At 40.5% G+C, this 13,252-nt stretch overlaps 2 protein-coding genes across 2 annotated transcripts; one reads left to right on the forward strand and one right to left on the reverse strand.

The window, feature by feature from the left end:
• Positions 1-5: 5 nt before the first annotated feature.
• LOC110049833 (uncharacterized) lies at positions 6-5,073 on the forward strand. The gene is made up of 3 exons (XM_089290565.1): positions 6-968; positions 2,309-2,795; positions 3,139-5,073. Exons 1-3 carry the CDS (start codon positions 610-612, stop codon positions 3,757-3,759), a joined length of 1,467 nt encoding a protein of 488 aa, XP_089146691.1. The 5' UTR covers positions 6-609; the 3' UTR covers positions 3,760-5,073.
• Positions 5,074-5,147: 74 nt separating this feature from the next.
• Positions 5,148-12,348, reverse strand: LOC110049834 (uncharacterized). Its single transcript, XM_089290566.1, has 9 exons — positions 12,057-12,348; positions 11,272-11,373; positions 10,670-10,759; positions 9,930-10,113; positions 9,270-9,346; positions 8,206-8,324; positions 7,364-7,473; positions 6,517-6,674; positions 5,148-5,346 (listed from the first exon to the last, which is right to left on the reverse strand). Exons 1-9 carry the CDS (start codon positions 12,162-12,164, stop codon positions 5,203-5,205), a joined length of 1,092 nt encoding a protein of 363 aa, XP_089146692.1. The 5' UTR covers positions 12,165-12,348; the 3' UTR covers positions 5,148-5,202.
• Between the last annotated feature and the right edge of the window lie 904 nt (positions 12,349-13,252).

Raw genomic sequence — 13,252 nt, forward strand, 5'->3', positions numbered from 1 at the left:
GTAACGCTATGCTCGTGAATGTAACGGTGTTTTGGAGGGGACGCGGGGAATCTCGTGTCAAAAAGTCAGGGATGCTGGTGCTTTGCTGAGGGTGTTATAACGTGTGAGTCCAGGGCGGGAAGCCAATATTTTTAGTCGTCAAGGAATCATTCAGCGCTGCACGCGAGGAAATTAAAATAAACACTTTCGCAGTGTTCCATGTGGTCTAGAGCGATCAGGCTTGAGCTTAATTTTTTTTCAAAAAATTATCTTTTCGGGGTCAAATACGGTAAGGCTTGAAAAAAACACGTGCAGATCCCCTTGAGGTCATGATTCAGATTGTCCGAAAACCGCCCCGACACTTCAACTTGGAAGTTCCTCTGGACTTTGAGACCTACAGAGCTATGAATGACTCTTGTCTTGTCATAAAGCGAAAGAAAATGAGCTACCAATACAACGCTGTTTGAGGTCAACATACTGCGACGATATATTGAAATCCTTTTTACAGGATCAATTTATGGTAAGGCGAATTATTTAAAGCCTTAGTAATTGCCATGGTGTAATGAATAATTCATAGCACGAGGAGTAAGACAATGAGACATCTGTTCGCTTTGAGTCTATAAAGTCACAATGCCGGAGAGCGAAATAACGAGGATATCAAGAAGCACGGCCAGGGTATTCCTGTCAAGAAACCCACAGCCTAAATACAAGTACATCGAAGACCCGGCGGACGTTGTGTCTTTGACGTACAAGAACCAGTTCAGTCAATTCAACGAGAAATATCACGAACTGAAAGTGACCGTCTGGCCGATCTTCGGTCGCTTTAGCGGCGAGCGAGTGGTTTTCCACTATGACTGGGACACAGTGAAAGTATCTGTGGATAATAACTTGGCTTACGTCATGTTTCTCCGAGCAGGGACTTCCCCGGAAAATATGTTAAGGTTTTGCCTGAACTTTCTCTATTCAAGCGACGCGGAGGGAATTTTAAAGTAAGGCGATAATTAATGAGTTTTTTTTATCGTTTTTATGCTATTGAATTTTAACTGTGCTCCCATCCAAATGCCACACTCTCTGTCATGATTGAGATAAACTTTAATATGGAAGATTTGATGAAGATCCGTACCAATTTAATCCTAATCATAAATTCTTAGTTGAAAATATATCGTGACGTGACTGGTATTAAAGTAGCGAGCGCTATCGCCAACAGATGCTTGATCGTCAAATCATTGTTTGCATTTCTCAGGGGTTCTTTTAAATAATGATATTTCCGATATTTCATAGCATCAACATGTTTTACACCAGGGTTGAAAGCGACGGGCTAGGCTATAGTGTGAGATCTTCAGTTGTATGGTGGTTCGATCTGTTAACTTCTGACTGTTTATAAAAGAAACAGTTATTTCCTAAAGCCAAGAAAGCTACATCATACATTTATAATATATTATTAGACATTTTGACGATCATTATTAAACTTTTGTAAACATTCTTTTCGGTGTCGTATCGAATGTATCGAAAGTTTTGACATACGTTAATTCTTGAGGTTGCAAGGTACACTTCTAACGCGTGGCTAATGAACGCTTCGCGCGCTGTACCCTGAAAAGCTCATGACATGATTCACGGTCCAGTGGGATAATCTGTACGTTCACGGCACTCTCAATGTTGTTTTTATTCTTTTTTCTTCCAACACGCTCTGCCAACCGATCAGTCAAGAGTCCCTTAAAAGGTCAAGTTCCCTAGTTTGGGGAACTCATCTGATTTTGACTTGATCTGGGGGTGAGGGTGGGGGTGTACTCCTTTGGAGTAGTACTCCTTTATATGGTCTGTATAGGTATGTGGGGCCCCAAAGGGGAGGGTTTTTTGGCCTGAAATAGGATACCGAGTTTGGCCATTTTGGTCTGAAATAGGGTATGCCTGTTGTGCACTCTAACCTTGAGTTAGGTATGTCTTTTAGAAGAAGCTATTCCTTCATCATGATCATTATTTCCGGATAAGACCATCAACAAAAGCCTTTCTCAAAATTATGTCTACGCCAACCGTGTAGGTGCCGCAAGGGCTGCTCGACTAATGAGGGTCAGGTCGGAAATGGGGTAGCAGGGTAGGGAAAGTCGCAGAGTTTGGTCTGATATCGGGTAAGGGCTTCTGGAAGCGGGTCGCACAACCCCACCCACTTTTTCTTGGGGTATCCCCCCGGGGTTTGCTCCAATGCTTAGCTTGTTTTAGACCAACGGGGGATTTCTACTTGTTCTCCTTTGACCCCGCTAAAATTTGTAAATACAATTCGCTAAGTAGTGCCACAAGCCTATAAGCCAACAAAATAATTTTATTTCTACAGTAAACATGATGCACACGTCGGCGATGAAGTCTGCGTTCTTCAATCGAAGGTGAAAAACACTCCTGCGTCTTTGGTGGTCCAGTGTTTGAGGTCAGTGGTTATCAACATGCAAAGCATGCCTAGGAATGAACTACAATATCTACCCTCTCCTTATCAAGAACTTGTTCAACCAGAATCCTTCGTTCAAACGAAATTTAAACTTTGGCCACGGTACGTTCGAGGAGAGAGCACAACTTTGATGATGAAAAAAGGCACAATAGTCAGCGAAATTCTGCTCTTGTTGAGACAGAAGTTACAGCTTGGAAGTGACTTAGAGGTATGCCTGTTCAAAAGTTGTCTTCCTTTAGAAGAACATGACGTAATTCAAGAGGAAAATGGCGACTATGACTGCGTCTTTAATCCGTCAAAAATACCAACGAACATTTCGGATGCAGCGCGGATCGGGAAGTCTCGGGATGTTACTCTTACAACTCATTCTAATAAAGATGTAAGTATTGCTGTGTTTCGTACAACTCAGTCTAATAAAGATTTAAGTATTGCTGTGTTTCACTCTGCGAACATGCTCTAGGCCTATTCATTATTAGCATGAAATTAGTCTTCGCAGAAGGCCAAAGAAATCGGTACGAACTACTAGCTAAAACAGGAGCGCAAAACAGAAACAAGTGGGCAAACGCAAAGAAAAGAAAGCGAAAACGGGCTAGGAAATTAAATACGGAAGAAAACAGAAAAACTGAAAAAGGGCGCGAAATTAAAGACTGGAGCCGGAAGCCTAGACGGCATGGTGGATTACAACAGTTTTAAATGTTAAAACTTCTTTTGAATTGTTTCAGGTTATTGTTGCATCACTGGTAGGAAAGGAAATGAAAGAGGTCCACATTAATTTGTCTCTTCCCCTCAAATTTCTGGATATACAGCTACGCCAGATTTTTCGACTCAAGCCATGGAGTTTCCTGGCCTTGTACCTTCCAGGCGAAGATCGTAACATATTCCACACCGGTAGAACGATTTACACATCATACGAGGAAGAATTCGCCAAATTTCTTATATCAAACGGAAAAAGAAATTTCCCGAGGCCAGATAAAGGCATCGAAACACTGGGAGTCAAAGAAATGTATAAAGAATGCTGCGTTTTCAAGAAATCGCTTCGCAGTCTCGGCTTTCATCCGGGAGCTTTTGTTGAAGTGTTTGAGATCACTGGGCCGAGTATCCCGGTCATGTACTCTGGTGCGGTGACTAAGGCTCAAGTGATTGACGTGAATCCTGATTGGCCGCTACAGACATTTCTGTATTACGTCAAAGTGAACACTCCGCAAGCTGCGAAAATCGAATCTATCGACTACGTAAACAACTGTAACGAAGGCATTGTGACCGACATCTTGAAGATGATGAGAAATTTGTGGAACAGGCCTAATGAAGGAGGACGACTTGAATATGTGAGATTGCGCAGCTAAAACATAACTATAACAAGATGTGCATTTTTATAAGACAATCGTAATGGAAGATATCAAGGAGCAAATGAACTTAGTCTAGCGAGTGACTCTTCATAGATTTTAATACTTTTATAGAGTATTAGAAAATGGCCCAAAGGATGTACGCGCGCTGATTGGTTTAAAATCGTGTTTCTATTTAACAATTAGATTATGAGCTCGAGATTTCTATCGTGGGTTAGTTGACGAGGGCGCAGTCCCAGTCAACTATTACGCATGGAAATCGAGAGCGAATAATGTAATTGTTTTAGTATAAAGCTACTAGTCGTTCAAAACTTTATCTAAATCGTCTTAACAAAAACCTTTTCTATTTCCTCATTAAAAGTTTTGATACAATTGTTGACGTCGCGGTTAATGACCAAACAGTACCGACGTATCTTTGCTACTCCATCGCGAGTCGACACCGACAGTTTTTTAGGTTGTTGGAATATTTCACCGAGACTCATTTGTACCGCACCTGAGTCAAGAAAAGCCCTGTGAAGGTTAGATGTCTCAAGAACATTATACAATGGCTTTACCAGAACTCAAACTTTGCTGTTCCTCTCCAGGGTTTAGAGTACCTCGTACCAGGGCACTTTCCTCTTCAGAACCCGCTCTTCCTACATTTGAGGAAAGCGCGCTGGGGACTAGGTTGGAGTCTGGACTGGTACCAACACTAACGGAACAACGGAAAGGTTGATTTGGGTCAATAAGGGGACTAAAGAGCCAAACTGCTTTTGTTTAGAACGATAACAACTTTTAATAAGAGCAAATCTTTGACTATTCACATTTAGTCTTTTAATCTTATGAACATCAGTAGGATATTTTGAATGGTCGTATCAGTGGTCTGTAGACAAAGTAGAGTATAAACACGAATCAGCATGAAGACATGCAATGAGGGTTTACTGCGATTATCAGTTGAGTAAGCCGCGACGGAACTTTGGTGTATGACGAGAATTACGGTGTTGTCATGGGAAACTCTACTCGTTTCCAGTGATAACAATATCGTCACCTGCAATTTCGCGCGCTAGGCTGCGCATGACGTCAAAAGTCGACAAGTTGCCAGTAGAAACGGAACCAGTTTCCCGTAACAACACCTGGTTGAAACCTGGTTACTAAACTTATTCATCTTTTAAACGTAGTAATTATTAGCTATCCAATAGCAATCTGCAATTTTATGACCAGTGTGAGTTAATTAGGGAGGGAGAAACAATCGTCATATATGCTGATTGACGACTGCTGTTCTACTGCAGTTTAAAACTGTGAGATTAATAAAGCCAAGCCATCCGTGCTCGAGAATTTTAGCCTGCTACTATGCCAAACGCCGTGAAAAACAATGTATTATCTACGCATGTAGACAAAATTTTAAGTGTCACCTTTCTTCCCACACAGCTTGCTAAACTTACCTTCTATCAGAAAACGTTCTTCTCATCTTGGTTCTTCTGTATCTGGTTCAGCACCTCTCTTCTTATCCACTTGATTAGTGCGAGATATTCGAACAGCGTTAAAGAAGCGATCACAAAATTCTTTTCTAGAAGAATTCCAGCCTTTAGTAAAACCGACAAACAGAACCTAAAAAATAAGTTTTTCTGTCAATTTTAATTTTTATGTGTTTAACATATTGCATATTTTAGCTCAATTTTAGAAGGCTCAAAAATGCTCTTGCGTCAGCAATGTTTTATTTTCACCTGCTCAGAACAAGTAGAAGAACAAGAATAAGGATCAGGACTTGATTTAATTTTGTAAAGCTGGACCTACCGACTATTGCATGTAATAGAAGCCTATCAGAAAGTGAAGATATCGATAGCTAATTTTACGATAACTGCAGAAATTCTCGCGCGCTCATTGGCTAATTTTCATTGTCAATATGGGGACAGACACATGAATTTATAATTTATGCGTTGCGTCAACGAGCGAGAGCGGACAATTTGACACTCGGATTTCCGAGTCAATTTGCCTATCGCCTCGTGGATCCGAAGCTTCTTTGACAACGCTATGACGAAATTCATGATCAATAACAGGACAGACGCATGAAAAACTGAAGTCAGTTTGTTAATTTCACAATAACTGCAGCAACTCCCCCGCGGCTGTTAGCTAATCTTCATTGTCACTAAGCGGACAGACACATGAATTTCTAGCGTTTTGACGTAATTTTCTCCTTTCTGCCTTTCTGTTGTTGTCAAAAACAAATTGACGTCAGTTTTTCAGGCGTCTGTCCTGTTATCAACAATGAATCTCGTCATAACATTGTCAAAGTAATTTGCGGATCCCCAGCTTCCTTGACATTGTTATGACGAAATTCATGATCAATAACAGGACAGGCGCATGAAAAACTGGCGTCAATTTGTGAAGTATAGAGTGGACTCGCAATGCGCCTTTTGCAGCAGTGTTTGAACCGTTTATTTTTTAACTCGTAACAATATCAAAACCGCCTCGACCAATCAGAGCAGGAAGAAAGAACAAAAAAGTCAACCACTGAGGACTCAAATAAGATACTCGTTACGACATTCTCGCTGACCATTTGGAGCGCTGACTCTGGCCACGACATTGCGCCAACAGAAGTGGCCAAATCCTGATTGTTTAGATTTTGCATCTGGTTGTGTACATAGGTGTTGCAACTTGCAAGCGTTTTAAACAAATGAAAGAATGTGATAAAGAAAAACACACTGAAAACCGTTCCATTACTATTCAAATCACGTGTTTATACCCACGAGCCAAAAAAATGAGATTACCAGTAAATACCTTGACAATAAGTGTTACTATAATCAGAGCAAGTTCCAGTATTGCGGTAACAGCTAGCGACGCTGACAAGTCATCGTTGACGCCAAAAGATGCCGCAAAACTACTCCTGGCAAGTTTACCCAGAATGCTCTTCACGTTTTCACATTCCTCAATTTCACCTGACGGTAGAAACAAGGGAGGTGTTTACCATACATGAATATTGAAATTCAACATTTTTTTCAAAGGAATTTATTCCTTAACGTGCATATATCAGCGTGAATGATTTGTTCAGCTCAGTAATCAGGTGTCGAAATACTGGGCGCTTTAACAACGACTTTTCTGGTGGGAAACCAAATGGAACGGGCCTTTTTCAGAGGAAATCTTTTGGAAATTTTGGAATAGCTTCGGAAGTAACACTCTTTTCTCGTTTTTACTGCAATGACCAGAAAATCACTATTCCATTTGCTTTTTTGCACTATTGCTCCAATGAAATACTCAGTAGTTTCGGTGGGAAACAGAATGGAACAGTCCTTTCCAATGGAAGGTTTTCAAATACTGTCAAATGGTACACACTCATACCGTCTCATTTTTTTGTTGAAGATTTGTAGTGTTCCCTTTAGCGAAAAAAATTATCATCGGTTTTTCCACGCGAATGGAAACGCTCATTGATATGGCTCATGATACTTTTCCCGCGCTTTCCACGGTAGCCGGTTACTTGTTTCTCGCGGTTGAGCTTGTTTTCCCGCGCTTGCCACGCTTCGGTCTCTGGTTGTACCTCTATGTTCTTTGTGACAGGAAACATGTAGTTCGGTCTTGAGAGCATTGGTTTTATTAAAAAAAAAACTCGTACTTGACAGCTAATTCTCACCATCTATAAAGTCAAACTTGGTCTTCTTCACAGGAGTGATGACTTCGCGACAGACGTGAGATATTTTTACAAAGCATTTTCCTCGGTAGTTCAGACTCGAAGCTCCTGAACTGTTCAGCAATTAAAAGGTAACATAAGTATTGCAGAAGTATTGTCAAGGTATTATTGAACATCCCGCGAGAGGTGTTGGTCATGTAACTTTCAGAAGAAGAAAGTTACAGTAAGAGTTTTATGTCTAATGTTACTGTTATCAAAATCTGTTACTTCACTACTTCACCAAATCACCGTTAATTATACTACGCACGTTTTCTTCCTTTATGCTCCTATTTCCAATGAAAATTCATCTGTTTTTGCTTAAAAGGGGTGGTCAGTTTATACGTTCAAGTTTCTGTCCAGCCCCTTGGTCCTTTCCTTAGATTCGCTACAAGAATCTTACGAACACAGCACAGACGAGTAGTCAGTCTGGTTTAACGTATCATAAGAGTGTACGCAACAAAAACATCACATAGCCATATAGTTTAATTTCAGCTAGGGGAAATCACAATGTGATAATAAAGGAAGATGTCGTGTTGTCATACAAACTACCACTAGGAAATCTAAAAAAAAGGTTGATTAAAACTTCTCCCAAGTCGTCGACTTTGATCCTAAAATCGTCCTTCATCTATTTTGTGACTTTCAAGTTTTAAGTTCCAAGTGCAAGTTTCTTTATTTTCACACAAGAAAATATAGATTAAGACAGGGATTGGAAAAATGTGAACGAAAACCCACGGGTTTAAAAGATTTTACCCATGCTCTTAATATAATATTTAGCAGGAGATATTTTTATATTATATGTGACTCACCAAGACAACGGGAACTCAAGAGTCCATTTCTTGCCCTTATCAAGCTGCTTGTACATATCAACCAGTTGTAGGGTCAATACCGCAGGCTTGCAGGTTGCGTTGATAAGAAGAATAGAAGACTGAAAACAGAGGTTAAAGAGTATAGCCATGAAAGTTAGTCTCCACAAGATAGAAGTATATAATCAATAATATAACAATTGTGAGAGTAAAATGTTCCATTTTCCATCTGAGGTCTCGAAAAGGAAGTTTTATTGGTTAGAAAGACGGATTTTGATTCAGGTTTAAAGGTTACGCCGGTGGCTGCAGTGGCTGATCTAGGGGAGGGCCCCTCTCTCCCTTATTTTGGGTAAAAAAGGGAAAAAAAACACAGAAGGAAGCAAAGCCGGCAGAGCAAGCAAAAAAAAAGATCAAGGTCTGGATCGCCACTAGGCTGTATTGTGTTCTTCAGCAAGATACTTTATTTTCAGTGCTTCACACATCCCAGGTATACAAATGAGTATTGGCAAGGTTTTGCGTTGACATAGGGCAACCTTGAAAAATATCGTCGGGGATAACCTGTGAAACACTAGCAACTCAAGCCACGAAAATGCTTGCTTCTTGTTTCTCGCACTCTTCGTTAGTACGCAGTATTTGCTCGTCTGGCAACGAATTTTTCTTTGAAATATGAGTGTGTAGGTAACCTTCGTTCACTTTTTTCTTTCAGTCATTCATTCAGTTATTCATTCTTGCATTCTTTCTTTTATGCAAACATTCACCTATTTGGTTTTGTTTTACGGTACTACGCTTACTGATTTGCTTCAAAACTTCGCACCATTGTCTCAACCAATCAGATGTAAAACCAAAACCAATCGTGCCTCGCCTACGGACGTTTTCCCGCGCTTCGTGCCCCCACTACACGTATTCGCTTGAGTTTTGATTGGTTCACTGTATTGTCTGCGTACTGTGGTCGCGTCCTGTGTGAATGGCCAAAGTCAGCCGGTATATATACTTTGGTTTTGGTTTTACGATACTAAATTAAAAACCGCTCTAAATACAAATTACAGAAAGCAAGCAACGTGACCTACTTCTCCTTTGTTATACAGATTAATCTGTGTGGCTCTCAGTGAGGTTGAAGCTGAAATTGTCAGCTGACCCTGTTGATCTAAACAGAAAACAAAATATAACAGTCTCAGACTTTCATCCCGTCCTCTGGCATGTAGCCTGCGTCGCAGACGCTACATACAGCCGGTTTAACTTTCGTCTACAACTCAGGCTACTGGCATGGAGCGCTGCTGGAGGCGAGAAGAAGAGACACCCGAGAAAGAGTTATAACATTTAAAGGTCTCGTTTGTAGCAGTTTTCGACCATTTTCCTCATAAACTTGTCAGGATAACTAAATCTTGTAAGTTCTTTATAGTTGTCACATCTGTTTATCTACGCAATGTTCTCACTCCCGGGAGGTGATCTTCCTTTACAAAATTGTGTGAACGTTGAATGCGCCGTTCACAGCAGTTTTCGAACCGTTTAGTTTTAAAATTCAATCTTACTAAATTGTACAAGCTCTTCCCACTGTGAAGTCTGCTTTTCTAGCCCGCCGGCTCCGGGAAATTAAGTTCTAAATGGGGAGGTAAGCATCGTATAAGCGGTGACTTCCGCGAAACTAAGTCGTCCAGTACTGATGGGTTAGTTACAAAATCACAGACAACAAAAAAAAAATCAAAGACACTCTTGGTTCCTATACTAACATCTAGAGCATTTGTAGTAGAACATTCCATTGGGCCAAACGCTGATATTGAATTTGCAGTTCACGAGACTATGGGCGTCTTCGTTCCATGTGGAGAGTTGACATTTGTGTAGGCGCACGCTCGAGTCCTTGTGGTAAGAATCTGTTGCAACGGCGATTCTATAAGCCAAGTCACGTGTCTTGCCCTGAAACAGATGACAATCTTTAGATAACTAACTGAAGGGAGACTCTCTCTTGAACAACAGTGGCATTAGCCTCCTTGACAGAGGCATTCTTGTTTTATTCATATTTTGTCCTTCCTTCCCCTTACGTATCTCTTTTCTCTACTTTCGTCAAAAGCACATGAGAGAAATAGCGTTATCCAGACTCTTTGTGGTTGTTTAAGACATATGAGCAAGGACATTTCGCGTCAGCTTTAAAAAACACAACCTCGTTGAATTACCAAGGTCTTCACCGCGCGATTCGTTACGAATTCCTTGTCTCAGTGCGGCAGTAGAAACAAAATAGCACCCAAAAGGCCAAGAAAGTGCAAATCAAAGAACTAGCCATTTTCAATGCCCCTTTATCATCGCTCCAGCATCCCCTTGGCGTTTGGTTTTGCTCACATACTGTCCTTGTTTTTCTACATGCGATTTCTTCCCACCCATCATTATTAAAAATTTGGCTTTCAGTCACACTGACAACCTGCCCCCAAGTCTTAAGATATAAATAAAAATGAATCATTTTTCTTTGGCATCTTACCGGAGGAACTCTTAAAGCTGACTTTGGCTCTTGTATTTTGTTCATTGTTGCACACTGTAAGGCCACGGACATCTTCTTTGTCGCTCCTGCCTGGTGGAAGATGTGTATTAAGCCTTTCAAATTTACAATAAAGTGGCTTTCAATACATTTGACTCAGTCTTGAAATCTGTTAGCCGTATTCAGGGCACCCGATAGTTCGTTTTGTTCAGAGGGCCTGTTTTCCTTGTCCATTTCGTGATATGAAAAATATAATGCCTGTTGTTTTTTGGATCGATAACAAATCGTTTTGAGCACCGAAAATAGGCCAGCTATGATTTTCGGAAAGGCAACAGCTGTTAAAGTTTTCGGGAAATGGACAAAAAAAGTGCAAATAAATTGGAGAAGAGTTCCCCTAGAATGATCGAATTCCACATTTCCACGGATTTCATGAGCAGTCACTTCTTAATAGCTAATACCTTTTTATAAACATTAACAACTTTTAAACCTTTGAAGGTTTTGGACATTTCAAGCCTTGTAAATAGTTTTTTTTTTTTTTTTTGATCTTTAAGCGAAAATAATGGGCAAACTTTTCGGACAAACAAATAAACTAAAACTACCCTCACCGAATTACTCAGCCTGACATTAATATTGGCAAAATGTGGATCGTCTGTGGTTTCAAACTTCCAATGTTTGCAGTTTCTTATGTCCTCTGAAAGCGATCGCCGCTGAAAAATCAAGAATAGAAGGCAAAAGATAAAAGTAAAATCCTGTTTTTCTTTGCGTAAATGACATCCGTGTGTATGCTGCTTGGTTTTCGTGGATTTTTTGTTTTTGTTTTTATTGCGATGAGGACATGGCAAATGGTTATAAAGTTCAGTCAACTGATCTCGTGTCACTTTGTATCTGACTGGTTTGAGTCATTTTGCCCCCCCCCCCCCCCCCGAGGGGGACTCCCATATAAAAAGGCCGGGGGAGGTCGTCGTACCTTTTAGTGGTTAAAAAAGCGGTTTTTGTGTCTCTTGGGGTCTTCAGCCTCAAAAGGTCCACAGCGGGAGCTTTTGAGATACCTCTTAGGGTACTGAGCCGAAAAAACAATGGCAGGAGATAATGAGTTGTTTTAAAATTGCTATACCTTTTAGGGGTGAAAATATTTCAAGCCACGCCCGCAAAATAGGATCTTGGTGCCTATTAGGGGTTCTTTTCCTAATTTCCGACGAGCAGCCCCGTCCATTTTACACGGGAGTTCTCCCAGAGTTTGCAGCCTTTCTGATTTGCCTTGCGACTGCATTGTTTCGACCTCGTAGGCAGAATGACGCAGCTGCGCAGATGTCTTACAACACCTTTCAGAAAATATTTTCCGTAAAACGTTTAGATAACATATAAATTATTTTAAACAGAGGTCACTTACCGATCGCAGCTTGTGCTTTGTTCGTAAGCCAGGATATGAAGAAATAGGTGGTAAGGAAAGTGAACATGTGAAGAGCACTATGAGAAATCCTCTACTCCAGCAATTCATTCTTTCCTTTTCCTGTTTTTCTTGGTAAAATGTGACGTCATAAACGTTGACACTGTTCTCGCGCGCGCGAGCACTGAGGAAGGCTTCAAAAAGAACTTTTAGACCTTAGATAACAGAATTAAGATATTTGTTTGCAGTAATGTAAGTATTGCAAGTGCTCAGGCTGTAAATAAAATTCGACTCAAAAAAATATATATATATATTTGTTTGCAAACATTGTGTTTGTCATACAAATTTTCCGACAACGAAACAAAAGAACCCTTTTTTTTCGGCAGCCAATAATTCTCTGGGTGGAATACCCGGGTGGGGAAGGCTTCCCTTTTGAAAAGATCGGGATGCTCTTCGTCTCTCTTGGGGTATAAATCAGGGATTCTGGTCTCAGTTAGGGTGTCCATGACAAAACGCCACAATTTTTAGCTGCCAAAGTATCTTTTAGGGTGCTCTCGAAGAAACAATAATTTAGAAAACGCTACTATTTCCGTTTTTAGGCTCGATTTTCGCCGGTCTCTCAAGTGCGGTCTACTAGCGCGGACTCCTAGCGCGGCTCGTAATCAAGCCTATTCCTTTTTAAGTGGTATCTTTTAGGGGTCAAATAAAGCTCCAGCCATGCTTAGATTGGTCTCCTATAGGGCTTTAAGATGGACTCCGCTCAAAGTTCGAGCAATTAGTACAAAAATTATTTACTAAAAATCTACTCACAGCACGGTAACTTTTTAATACTATTTGAAACACCTCACTGTATTTCATTTCTTTAAGTGACCCCGCGATTAAATCCCCAAGCATTCTGGAGAAAATTAATGTCAAACATCCTAAGAATGCTTGATGCATGTGTTATTGTGTTTTCAACTAACGCGAAACATCCGTTTTAATTGAAATATGGATAACTTCAAGTTAAATTTTCCCTCGCGGGGTCAGCTTGAGAGCTTACATCTCGATAGGTTCTTCTTACTTTTATTCAAAAAATATCATGCTATGAGGTTTTTTTGGTAACTATTTTTGCCATTATTGCTCGAATGTTCTGCGGAAATCACCTTAATTCAAATTTTCCTAACGAGCATCCCCGACCTTTTCATATGGGAGTCCCCTCC

The sequence above is a fragment of the Orbicella faveolata genome, unplaced genomic scaffold (assembly GCF_042242905.1).
Source record: "Orbicella faveolata isolate gen_17 unplaced genomic scaffold, um_ofav_v1 contig_2, whole genome shotgun sequence".
Taxonomy (NCBI): Eukaryota; Metazoa; Cnidaria; class Anthozoa; order Scleractinia; family Merulinidae; genus Orbicella; species Orbicella faveolata.

Bases quoted from the DNA above. Each gene is read 5' to 3' on its own strand.
- LOC110049834 (XM_089290566.1), bottom strand. From the start codon at position 12,164: ATGAATTGCTGGAGTAGAGGATTTCTCATAGTGCTCTTCACATGTTCA. The intron at 10,760-11,271 runs GTGAGGGTAGTT...ATCTTCCACCAG, and splicing joins ATGTCAGGCTGAGTAATTCG to GCAGGAGCGACAAAGAAGAT. The intron at 10,114-10,669 runs GTAAGATGCCAA...CATCTGTTTCAG, and splicing joins CAGCTTTAAGAGTTCCTCCG to GGCAAGACACGTGACTTGGC.
- LOC110049833 (XM_089290565.1), top strand. From the start codon at position 610: ATGCCGGAGAGCGAAATAACGAGGATATCAAGAAGCACGGCCAGGGTA. The intron at 969-2,308 runs GTAAGGCGATAA...TTATTTCTACAG, and splicing joins GACGCGGAGGGAATTTTAAA to TAAACATGATGCACACGTCG. The intron at 2,796-3,138 runs GTAAGTATTGCT...GAATTGTTTCAG, and splicing joins CAACTCATTCTAATAAAGAT to GTTATTGTTGCATCACTGGT.